The 13,002-nt window shown below is 35.9% G+C and overlaps 1 protein-coding gene across 1 annotated transcript in view; it reads right to left on the bottom strand.

Annotated features, from left to right (window-relative positions):
* OLA1 (Obg like ATPase 1) overlaps positions 1-13,002 on the bottom strand; it is a 96,489-nt gene that overhangs the window by 27,931 nt on the left and 55,556 nt on the right. Inside the window, exons 6-7 of the mRNA XM_084289561.1 lie at positions 11,816-11,896; positions 11,455-11,552 (exon numbers count right to left, since the gene is read on the bottom strand). Of these exons, the coding sequence (XP_084145687.1) occupies positions 11,455-11,552; positions 11,816-11,896 (179 nt within the window). The remainder of the gene's footprint in view (positions 1-11,454; positions 11,553-11,815; positions 11,897-13,002) is intronic.

Here is a 13,002-nt window from a genome sequence, read left to right as displayed (position 1 = left end):
ACATCAAGACTTCATTAAATAAAAACAGGTATGGATTTAATGAGCCTCTGAAATAAAACAAGCTGGAAGAACCATCACATGTTTTAGATCCACAACATTTTGTAGGTTTTCAATGTATTAAGTGTTAAGATTATTTATTTTAATAAAAGCCATTTGTTTGGATTTAAAATTATTTTAACTTCAGAATTGTAACACTGTGCCAGTACATGAAAACCGAAGTGAAACTTTATCAAATTGATCTGATTAATCCATTCTCACTGTTCAACCCAATGAAGTACAAAACTAGCATGTGCATCTACTCTTTCACCTATTTATCTTCTAAATATCTCTTCAGATTTCAGTAATTATTGCTGGAACACAGTAAATCCCAAACTTTATCTTACTGTAATTTCTTATTAAATTAACAATAATTAAGGTCAAGTAATGGTAAGAAAGGGTAAATAAACTATCAAAGAAAATATACTATGAAATAAGCTATCGAATGGGATAGGTCTCCCATTAAAATGATATAACCTATAAACCTTTCTCTCCGACTGAAACATGAAGAAGCACCTATTCCTGGTTTTAAAACAAGTATACATAAAACCAGTGACTATCAATGTGTGAACATCAGTCATTATTAATCATTATAGGAAACTGAATCATTATAGGAAATTGTGAAAACAAAATCCTCTGCCAAAACTTTAGAAGGTAAGTAACCGTACTTGGGAAAAAGGAGCAATTAAAAGAAAACATATATCCGTATACTTAATATATAAAATCGAGCTATAACCACAAAATAAAAAGCTTTTAATAATTTTTAAAGCATCATATTTCCAAAAATAATTGTCAATGAAAAAATGTCTGTCAACCATAAAACAAATAATTTACTTCAGCATAAAAATAAACTTGAAAAATGCATGCCAAACCAAAGCAGCTTTTATTTCCAACTGTGTAAAAGAATTTCCTTTCAGACATTTTTCTTTTTGTAATAAATTATTTTTCATTGACTGATGTTTAACATTTACTTATTTGTAGAAAGCCGCAATATTCCATCAACCATTCTCCCAGAGAATGGGAATGCCACAGACCAATCACAAAAGAAAATTTCAGGAGGTATCAGATCCTAACACGAGCAATGCAAATACTTTCTTTCCTCATCCAGCATAGAACAGGGATGAGAACACAGCTGCTCACCTCTCTACAGTCATTCAAAGGCCTTTCTCTCCGTCTTCCAACTTCTCAATAGAACCCACACAAAAATAAATGTACGCTGGTGGGTTTTAAACGTTACATCAGATATAGTGATAATAATCATGACCCAACAGATGTTACTAAAAGCAGGGCACATATACCCAAAGCATCTATTTTTTCCTTGATTTGAAAGAGCAACTTGTTTGCTTTATGGAGTACATGCAACTTCTGTTCCTATGTTGTCTGGCTAACAATGCTCATTCATTCTGAAAAGCACATGGCTCTATACGTTATAATAACAAACTAATAACTTCACATACAATAACTTAAGAATACACAATTCTTATCAAACATAATAATAATGCTCTATTAAATGTGATCTTGAACAACCCTACTAGATGATTTGCGAAGAAAAAAAAAAAGGCAAAACACCCTTTACTTAAAAGAACAAAAAATCCTATTTTCTAGCATGAGACCTGCTCATTAATGAGACAAATACAAGCTAACCTTCTAGCTCATAAGCCAAACCATGGCAGTTGTAGATCAGCCCCTACTGCTCTTTCCATGTCAAAACTCTCCTGAGGTTCAAATATGCAGAACAGATAACTTGATTCAGCTACGGTATGTTAGCATACTGCGCTTACACAGTAATGACACAAGTGTAGCCAGACCTTTTTAACTTATGTCACAAAAGGGAATACATTTCTACTAGTCAACAGTAAACAGAACAATGCAGAAGAGCTCTTCTCCACGTACATTTTGACTCTCATTTGCAATCAATGAATAACCTTTATCCCTGGGAAATACAACTGAGAAGACTATTTTACCTTACTCCCTTCTCTGTCTCATCAACGTTATTTCATGCACACAAAAATCACTGCAGTAAAGGTGGCTGTGCTTATAATGCGCAAGCCACAAATGAGCAAGGAAACTTCTTCATTAGCAATGTCTTTATCACAATTTTGAAACATGAAAGGAATTTTGACACAAACATCTACCGTCTTACGCGCTCGAACTGTTTTACTCCAAAATGAGTAAGAGTGAATTCACTAAAGCTATTTACCATCCTGTAGACAGAGGACAGCACTGATACGGTGGTTAGAACCCTACCCTGTTCCAAAATCCCCACGGATCTGCTGATGGGGTTGTGTTGATGATGCTCAGAGCAAGTAAATCTCAACTGGAGCATACTGTAAATTCCAGAATCTGGCCCTCAGAATAAAGGCTGATTTCTTAAGTTGCCTTCCCTTCCCTGTTTATCCTTCTTGTAACAAAGACAAGTGAGGAAAAGTTTTTTTTTCTTTTTGTCTTTTACTTAATCTGTTTCACTGTTTGAGTTAGTTGATTTATCTGCATGTGAGCACTATGACAGAAAGGTGCCTACACCCCTATATAGAAGCTAGTCTGAATCTAAGATCATAAGCCAGTAAAACGCAAGATGAGAAATCTCTGAAGCTAAAAATTTCAGCACTGAGCCTATGAAAAGGTATCAAGCTACTGAAAATACCCAAACTCATTTAGCTGACAGTAAAAGTAATATGGGGCTGCTTGACTGTACCTTGTCAAAAGCTATGCACTAAACTGCAATGACATTCAGCAAATGCATTTAAGACAGAAACATTCTAAAAAAGAATCTATTCACAAGCTAGAAATCCTCGTTTAGGCATGGGAGCAGCATGCTGTTTAGCCAATCACACCCGTGATACCAGTGTTCAGTGAAGGACCACAGCTACACACAGGCTACGCTTAAATCCCTCCAGGCACATTTGGAAAGCCTTTGACAAAGAGGACTGACAGAATGCACGATACCTCTGCAGATGTCATTCAGGAGATGACTGACATTATTCCAGGGAAAAAAAAAAAAAAAAAAAAAAAAAAGATTACTAGACAACATTGATTTTTTATTAGGTAACTTGATTTTAAAATAGAGAGCATTCCTCCACACCTCCCTCCCCCCCCAAAAAAAAAAAGAAAAAACAAAAAACATTTTTCTATGTCACCAGCAAAGAAGCTTTTAGGGAAATAGCAAAGAAGACTAAGGCATAAAGCACAAAATTACCACGTGTTGGAATGCAAGCTGCAGAAAATTAAAGCCTTTTACACAAAAAAAATGGGAAGAATGAGGAACAGGAATAGTCATTTATCAGTCTTTACTTTCTCCAACTATACTATGCAGTAACAAAAATCAATGCTCAGACATATCTATGCGTCTCAGATTTGTTTCAGATCTGTTTGAGCATTCTTCACAGTTTTAAACAGATTGAAATTTGAAAAGGATGCTGTACCTCATGATACAGCCAGAGTCCATTTCATGCCATTCTGCAATGACTTTGCAACAAAGTTTGTCATTGTCTTTGACTATATCACCACGTACCATTTTCTGTGGAAGTCCCTCTCTTCACTGCTTACTGAATGAAGCAAAGTTGTGTAATTAACTGATTTGACACCCAATGCCAGATTATTCTCTCCCCTAGTACTATATATCCTAAGTAGCATGTGTTTATAAATGGTGACAAAAATAGTTATTGAAAATTTCCAGTTTGAAGATTGTGAAAATGCAAAGTTTCTCGAATGCTTGGACAGGGTATACAAATAGAGATGCCCCCTTCTTACTCCTCACTGTTTTGTGCAACTTTATCAGCAAAGCTAGCACCTACTGCTTTAGATTCTGCCTACGAAAACACAAGTGTTTAAACTAATTACTGCACAAGTTGCTTGACTCTCAGAATTGCCAAAGTAGACTCAAAATTATTACATTATCAGGTAGCAAATCCTAAGATTACAAGAGCCAACTATAAAACTGGTGGAGCATCTGAACTTAAGAGCTGCAGTTGTTCAACATTACTCTGCAGCCACAGAGCTGTGTTTGAAGCGCTCAGTGATGACAGCCAAAAAAAGTCCAACAAACCCCAACAAGATTATCTGGAGAGAGAACAAGAAAAGGAACAGAAGATGGGAAGCAAATCTGAGTTCTTCAGAAAAGGGCTTGGGATAACATGTGGCTGGGTAAGACGGAGCTCGCGCACAGAGTGATGAAGTTGCAGAGAAGTTAGAGATGCTTTCACTCAGCACAGTATTACTGATATGAAGTATTAAGTAATGGCTCTTCTGTGGTACTCTGATAGCACAGTCAGCTTGAAGCACATGGATGGTCTTGGGACATACAAGAGACTCTCTAGGAGCTAGAGCACTGAGGACAGGGAGTGCTGAGCCGGTGTTTCGAGCTGTGGTACGCAGGGCTGACATCTGCACCCTTTGCAACACTGCACAAACAGTGCTTCCCTACAGCGGTCACCCTGCTCTCTCCTGTCTGCAGGATTTGGTGAGTCGTAGAATAGCTTAAGGCTACCTTCATCTACCTGGGACAGGCCTTGCCAAGAACTGGGAGGCTCCCTGCTACCACCACCCATTTTACCAGTTTCAAGACTCAAGATGTCCTAGGTGAATTACGGAGGCCTTATTTCCTGACTTCACAATCAGTGGTTTAGCCACTTCTAACTGCCATGTTGTAATTAAGTGGGCTGAAAGCTTTGAAAGCAGCTTCACTGTGCAGCGTTGTCCATGTTTAAAACATCCCAGATGACTTTTTTTTTCTTTGAAAAGCTTTGCTTAGGAGCCAAAACTTTACATGTGGCACACAGAAAATTTGGTATCAGAGATGAACCACTGCACTTCTGTGAAAATCCATCCAGATTTAGTAACTTCATAATCTATCAGAAAAAGAAAACCAAACAACAGAACACCAACTCATGTCCTCAAGAGAAAATCGCCTCAAATTTAACACTGAGCAGTCTCAAAGGTTTAACCTCTTTATATGACCCACAGCACCCATAACATGATTGAAGCTAGATTTTTTTTTTTTGGCTTGTTTGTGATCTTTTTTGGCTTGTTTTGGGGTTTGAAGTGAGGTTACCCACTGGAGCTGAGAGCAGGGAACCCATCTTCCCTATGCTTAGACACAGGTCTCCAGTTCCTGCTACTGCCCAAACAAAATGCATTCACATTCAAATGGGCGGAGGGAGAGGCAAAGCAAAGCGGGATGCCTGGTGAAAGAAATTCAGTCTGAAGGACTGGACTGGAACTAAGCCAGCAAGAATGGGATGAAACCAGAGAAAAGGGAGAGAATCTGGCAAAGATCCAAGGAAGATACTTCAGCTAGGAAAAGGTTGGAGCAGAAATAAACGGGACAGACAGAAAAACTGAAAAGTCACTGGAATTGGTAAGACAGTGACAAGAAACCAACTGGGAACATCAGGCAAAGATGCCAGAAAGAAAAGAGATTGCAATTAGGTTGATGGGTGAGAAATTAATTTGTATTCATTAATTAATTTGTATGAGACATAATAAAGAATAGCTGTTTATTAAGCAAACAGCATGCACCATCCCCTGTTAATGTATGTAAGTGCTCTATGGAAAACATATGCAAGTCTCTGGTTAGTTAAAACAAAACCGTGATGTAAGGTCTTCTGTCTCACAGGCAGCACAGGTACAAGAGGAGACCTAAATTCTCATCTTGTTAACTCTTAATACCTGACTGTAAAACGCGTATGCTGAATGCCGTTTATGCACATATAATTATCCACTCATTACTTTAAAAAAAAAAGATTTCAGTTGTAAGGCAGGGACAAGTGCTACATATTAAGAAAAATTAAAATTTCCCCGATCCATCAGCATAGAAGAGAACCTTAAATCAACTATATCATAGAAGCTTCTCAATACCACGATTTATAACTGAAATTTAAGGAATTCTACATTCTTGAAACAGTAAAAATATGATTTATCTGCCTAAACATCCATGACTATGTGACCTACAGTATATTTAAATATACACAACAATCAGAAAATAAACGTAATTCAGAAGCTGAAGTTAGTGACAACAGCATTCTGCACTGACTCAGGTACCCTGTTACATGACCAATATGCTGGTATTTGTGAATAACTGTTTATTCTAAAGGCTGTAGCTGGTTTAAGACTTTATGCCCCATGTCAAAATGATGTTGATGTACTTCTGTTTCTCTCTTCACTGCTAACATTCACTACCTACAGGATCCCTCCTTTCAGGCGAGGAACTACTTTTAGATATCAGATCCTAATTATTATTATTTTTTAAAGCAAAATCTGCAAAGTTCATGTATTTCAGACAGCTTTTGGAAAAGGCTGAAACAAAGACAAGGAAAAGAGATTGTTTTGTGGAACTAACATTGAGATGTTTCATATTTTTATTTAGTCACCATACTTTGAGTTCTAAAGGAGGTGGAGCTGGCCCACAGCTGTTCTTTGTCTGTATTTCCTGTAAATCTATTTGTTAGGAGAAGGATTCTTCAATACACATATCATTAATACTACTCATTAAAATGTTTTGCTTCATGATATGTCACACTAATGTTACCATTTTCATTAATATTTGCTTGTTTTAAATGGCTTTTGGAAGATTTCAAACTGAAATGTAGGTGAAATGCTACGGAACTTTTTTTTAAAAAAAAAAAAAAAAAAAAAAAAAAAAAAAACAGAGATCAAATATTCACTGCTAATAAATCCAAGAAGAACCTATACAGAGAAAATATATTCAGGACTTCTCTGAAAGCAGACATTATTTAAGGGTGGATGGGGAAGTTATGGAGCTGAAGGGTATTTTTCACGCTGAGGGTTTTTTTTTTTCCCTGAGTTTTCTTTTCTTGTTTTTAACAGGTGTGCTGAAGACATGAAAACCTTCCGGATATAATTTTTTTTCCTGTCAGTCCTCTTGCACTGAGTCCTCTGCACTCTAAGAGCACACAAAGTTACCTCACTGTTTTGCTAAGATGGAGAACACACAACTATCAGATCTAGTCTACCAGTGGACATGTACCCACAGAAACAAGAACAAAAACATCAAGTCTCCAGTCACCACCAGGTGCTAACTCTTTCCTAACTAGTCTAAAAGTGAAAGATTGAGCAAAGCAGATAATTTAATGCACAACTCCATTGGGTCTTTTTTGTACTTTACCCTTGACATTTTTTTCTTAATGGATTTTTTTTTTGGTTATATCTGGAACATCTGAAGCAATATGGAAAAGATGAATGAAAAAGAATTATTCACTCACATACTACAAGATCTAAGGAGCATCAAATGAAATTATGATGTGGCAGACCCAAAACAAGCATAAGGAAGTACTTCTCCATATAGCACATAGTTAAACTGTGGAAGTCCTTGCTCCAGGATATTGGGATGCCAAGAGTATACTTAGGTTGAAAAGGTCAATGGCTAAATTTATAGAATAAAAATCAGTCAAAAATTATTAACCATAAGTATATCACATCTTGCTTAGTCAGTTCTACACTAACAGATTGCAAGAAGCTGGGCACATATACTCTATTTGCTTAATCTGTACCCATACTCTTCCCGGGACATCTGCTAGTGGCCTGTCAGAAACATGATACCAGAAAAAATAGACCTTTCATCTCACCTAATTGTGGCTCTTCTAGCTTAAGAACATAACAAACGCTATAAAAATTAACAGGAAGAGGGTTATTCATTACAACCAACACACCTTCTTTAAACACATAGGAATAAGATATGTGAAGAGTTACCCTATCCCATCACAACCCAACTTGTTCATTAACAAGATGTCTACCCTAACATTCTGAGAAAGAACCCTTGATAGTAATGTTAACATAAATTTGGATACTCAAGAAGTCTGAATTGTTTTAGAAAACAATATATAAAGATCTGTATCAAGTCTCAAACAACTTAATTATGACACTGTACGTATTCCTAACTTCATGCTTCATGTTAGAAAATCTTTAACATCATAGTCAGTTCTTTAAGTTGCATTCTGTGCAAAGACTGAAGAAAAAAAATAAATAAAAATCAATTGTTTAGACCTGAAGAGTTGAGTCAAAAGATTAGCCTGACACATAATGTTTCTGGTGCCCACTGCAAAGAATCGTTCCCAACTGCTGCAACATACAGTATGTTAAGTACAGTCCACTACATCCACTGATTAATTAGCTCAGCATATTTCATAATTCAATTTCATATTATGATCTGCTAAAAGCATCATCTTTAGCAAGACCTAAACATAAACCTTTAATTAGGTGAAGGGCTGACAAGTCTTATGGCATGGATTTATGTTACATCTTGTAACTCAGAAAGCAGTTTTAATTGAAAAAGAATAAACTCATTTAGAATACTATCATGATGAAGCTCAAATACATGCTTATCGTGTTAAGGTGGTAGTATAACCATATAAAAATCATTAGGAATTATTAAAAGAAGGGATTAAGGGATTCACTTAGAGCATGGCAATACGTAGTAGGAACAGTTTCAGTGGATTCCTCTATACAACATCATGATTACTGTCATCTGATCATAACACAAGTGCAACTAACACAGCTGCCATGTCAGCTTCTCTTCAGGGGCTAGGTCTTAATCATAAATCAACTGAATGACTAATTCAACATTGTTAAAACCAGCAAGTAGCTGCTTGGAGCCATTCCAGTTTTTACATCTTTCAAAAGGTCAACACACCTACTCAGACACACAATAGTCCTATCTTTCACTGTGTTTTCTTCTTTTCTAGGATTGAAAAATAACATGTTAGCACTTAAATGTGTGTTTTAGCTAACAGTTAAAATGTTCATTAATTCTGAAAGAGTGACCCAGTAAAACAAAGACAGTTTTAGTTTTCCTCTCATACCCACAATCAAAACACCTCTCCTCTTCTTTGCTGTTTTAAATAGTTCTATAGTTGTAGAAGTTTTATGAAAACATTTTTTTACTGCTGAGCATTTCCTGCATTAACCTTACTTTCGTTACAGTAATATTACGAATTAGGCTCAGGAATAAACTTTTTCAAATTGAACGACTAGTCTAAATGTGGCTTACATTTCAAATGTGTACCTCTGCCCCTCAAAATAGTAACAAAAATCACAAATTAAGTGGCATCTAACAGCAAAATATATTCTAATCATTTACATCTGCTTGCACCATACAAATGGCAAAGCCTACCGTTAGCATCCTTCATAGAAAAAATTTATTCTGCTCTTAAATATAAAAGCTGTGTTGCATAAACAGAGGATTTAAAGCTGTAGCAGAGTGGCTGAATGAAGGAAAATGGCAATCTTTCTGGTTCTAGTAGATGCCTTTCCCTATCACACAATGTTTCCCACTCATAAATACATGACAAATACTTCCTCAATCATTTTTTATGAGCAGGGATGCACAGGGGGTAGTCAATGGCTAGCTTGAGGGAAAATAGGAACAGCAGGAGGCAGAAACTGTACTGAAAATGGCTATGTGGTAAATTCTCTTCTGGAACATCACTCAGCTACCCAGGCTTTGATCTTTCAGCTACAATTACACTAACATCCATGAGATCTGGATATACTTTTTTTTAAACTAAATCATTAATAGAAACAGTTAAACCATTTCATTATATGACTTCTCAATTCAAACATCTGATTTTTTATTTATTTTTTTTTTAAGAATTAAAAATTGTAATTAATACAAAGATTTGCTTTCAATTGGGTTTAACTATGTCATCATCACAACCAGTCTCACAAAAAACATGGGGTGACTGGCGACAGCTAAATCACAGACTGGCGTCTCCTAAGTAGTCTGTCTACCATTAGGGTCTGGGAAATGGTATTTACTGTACAATTAGAGCCAGTGAGCTCTACCTGTAATCATCCAAATACAGGTGTGAGGATCCTTTTTGGACAGGGAAACCGATGCATCCATTTTCACATAAACTTCCACATCCGTACTGTTATAGCAAACCTTAGGAAAGCTCAACGTTTGTACTTGAAAAAAATCACCTAACAGAGCAAGTGCTACTACCCAGATTTTAAAGACTTTCCTGGATATAACCACTTTTAAAATTTAAACATTCCTACATCTAAAACATTTAAAGAATGAATAAATTAAATTAACAACTATAAAATTTGGCCAAACATGAAAAACTTAAGATTATTACATCGTTTACCAAGTTCAATCCAAACTCTGTGTTTTGGGGCTGACATGGGTTCCTATTTAATGATTAAATTTTGTTCTTTAATACTAACACAAAATTTCTTGGAGTATCAAAAGGACAGTTTTAGTTGCAGTAATTTCACAGAATTTATTCTAATGATTTATTGGAGTTAACCATCTGACATTAATTATTGTTTTGGCTTCCAGTCTATGAATGTTTATTTTTCAGTTTAAAGCCTTCTCACTCTTTGATATCATATGGAAATGAGAATTTTTAATGGAAAATTGAAACCATGTGCATCTAAGTACTTAATGAAGTACAGGGAGAAACAGAGGGTATACTTTAGGAGAATTCAGATATTCCGCTTTGGATACTTTTGATTTGTTTGGATGAGTTACGTGCATATATCTGTTCACAAACATGCGTTTATATATCTTCAAAGTATCTCACAAGTGAAGTGTTTAAAGATGTGAATACTAAAAAAATATAAAAAGGTTGGTTTTTTTGTTGTGTTTTTTTTTTTTTTTTAAATATATTGCTATTGATTTTTCTTCATATTATACTATTTAATCTCTTCCCTCCTTCACAAACCAAATATTTATCCCATCTAGAGCTTCCTCTGACATGCTAAATGCTGTACTTCTCAACAGCAGATTCCCACCATATGTCTACCATGCTAGGACTGAATCTTCAACCAGTTCACTGAATGTCTGATAGATTGATTTCATAACCATCATGTACTTAAGTCATAATATTGATGTCAGGAATATGTGAACAAAACCTGCACTGTTTGTGGCATTCAAGACCATCAAGGCAGGCCTATACACTGTAAGCAAAGTGCAAGCAGTAGCAAGGAAACAAGGAACCCAACTGCCAACAGAAGTGTACTGTTAAAATGCGCAATTTTGCCACAGTTTGAAAGCCTTCTGTGCAACTCACATAGCTTTACTCCTCTGGCATTCAATTCATTCCCTTGGAATGAAAAAGATGTTCAGATGATCAGCATTATACAACAAGATAAAAGTGTGTGTTCATTTAAATCTTTAGTTCTAAATCAAAGCTGTTTCTTCAGAGTTAGTGGATTCACATAAAAATATAGGGAAGGAAATATATTGTTTTCTATTCTACACTTTCATTCAGGGTTTCGCCATATGCATTGTACTCAGCAGCATATCAGTGGGAGCATAACAGGCAAAACGAAGTGCAACGTTAGTTTTTATTCCTATTTTAATTAACATACTTTGATATTAATGAGCAAGGAATTATTTGCCATTGAAAAAAATGTGACATTGAAATAAATCTAGATATTTGACCTGAACACACTCACCATTTGTTTTTCTTTCTTATGTAGTCTTTTTCAGAGAGGTTAACCAAGTAGATCATTGGTTTTGAAGTGAAAAACAAATGCTTGTTCAAAACATCGATCTAGAAGTCAAAAAACAGGAAGAGAATTTTAATAACAAGTTATACCAACTTAATTTTAGGACTATTTTCCTTATGGCATTTCTGAGAAGGCAGCAGAATTAAAGTTCAGTATGTAGATCACACTGACAAACACAGCACTGACTGATAAATTTAACATTCAGTACACTCTGAATACGAATTCTTTAAAAAAAACTTTTAAAAGAGAAGACAGTAACAGGTAGCAAAATTAGAAGTCAATTCATGGGATAATACTTATAGCCTACCTCTTTGTCATTCCAATCATGATAGAAGCGGACCGCTTTCTTTTCATCTATTACCCAGGTTTTGATTTTGCACATTACATCCTATGCAAGATCAAGAAAAAACAAAGTCAAAAACTCAGCTGGATATCAGACAATTCTCTTCCATAAACACGGCGTGTATACATTAAAATTCAAAATGTACAAACGAATTAAAAATTAGATGGCATCTTTTAAGAACAACTTTTACTACCCCAGAAAAATAAAAATTCCTGCTTTGAGTCACTAAAGCGAAATAGCAATTACTGAAGAAATACAAATCACATAATCAGAAAGTTAAATACATATTATCCAAGTATCATCTCTCGCCATCATGAAAATTAGCAGAGCTCATAAAACATATGTAAAAATCGGTACATTTTAGATTGCTTTTCAAACTCAGTAAGACGCGACATTTCAGCATCCAGCGGGAGAGACCACGTACAATATAAACATGCCATTAAGAGAAGGGAATGGGTGGGGAAAAAACACCGCAAATATATTTTTTTTCGATTGTTAGCAAAAGAAATTGAGCCTATTATTGATGATCCACCCTTCAAGAAATTAATTCAAATGGCCAGAGCCCTTTTTATTCCGCATTAATTTTTTGCCAACACCTTCTCCCTCCCCCCCAAAATGAAACCTGCCAAAGCCTCCATTACACAATGGCAAGAGCCTTGCACTGGTGACCTCCAACCAGCTGCATTCACTTTCAGAACATCTCTCTCTGCAGGAAATCTAAAGGCCTTTTAGTTAGCAAGCTAGTGTGCATTCAGAAGGAGTAACTGCAGGAAGAGCCCAATGTGCTTTGTTTCTCTGGCCTTTCTTCACAGAAAGATTAATCATCTGTGAAATGGAAACGGCAAACAGCAAGTGACACAAACTGAACCCTTCAAGCCTTTCCTCATCAGTTTTGTGGTGCTGAATCTGAAAGCTGCGTGTGGCATGGCTCTCCTTACAGGCAGGTGTTAATAAAAGGCTCTTGGGTCTGAAAGGTCAAACTTGCCTCTTCTAGGAGTAGTACATTTCAGAGTCGATTTTTTCTGGTAGATAATTTATGATCATGCTTTAAATAATGCATTTTTGGGGGTTATAATTGACACAACGGAGAATTAAGGTATTTGAAATACAAAGAAACGTTCCCGAAACCGTTGCACGCACAAAATTTTTTT

This window comes from Netta rufina (assembly GCF_964035555.1).
Source record: "Netta rufina genome assembly, chromosome: 6".
In the NCBI taxonomy this organism is placed as follows: Eukaryota; Metazoa; Chordata; class Aves; order Anseriformes; family Anatidae; genus Netta; species Netta rufina.
This window is presented reverse-complemented; position numbering and strand designations above follow the sequence as displayed.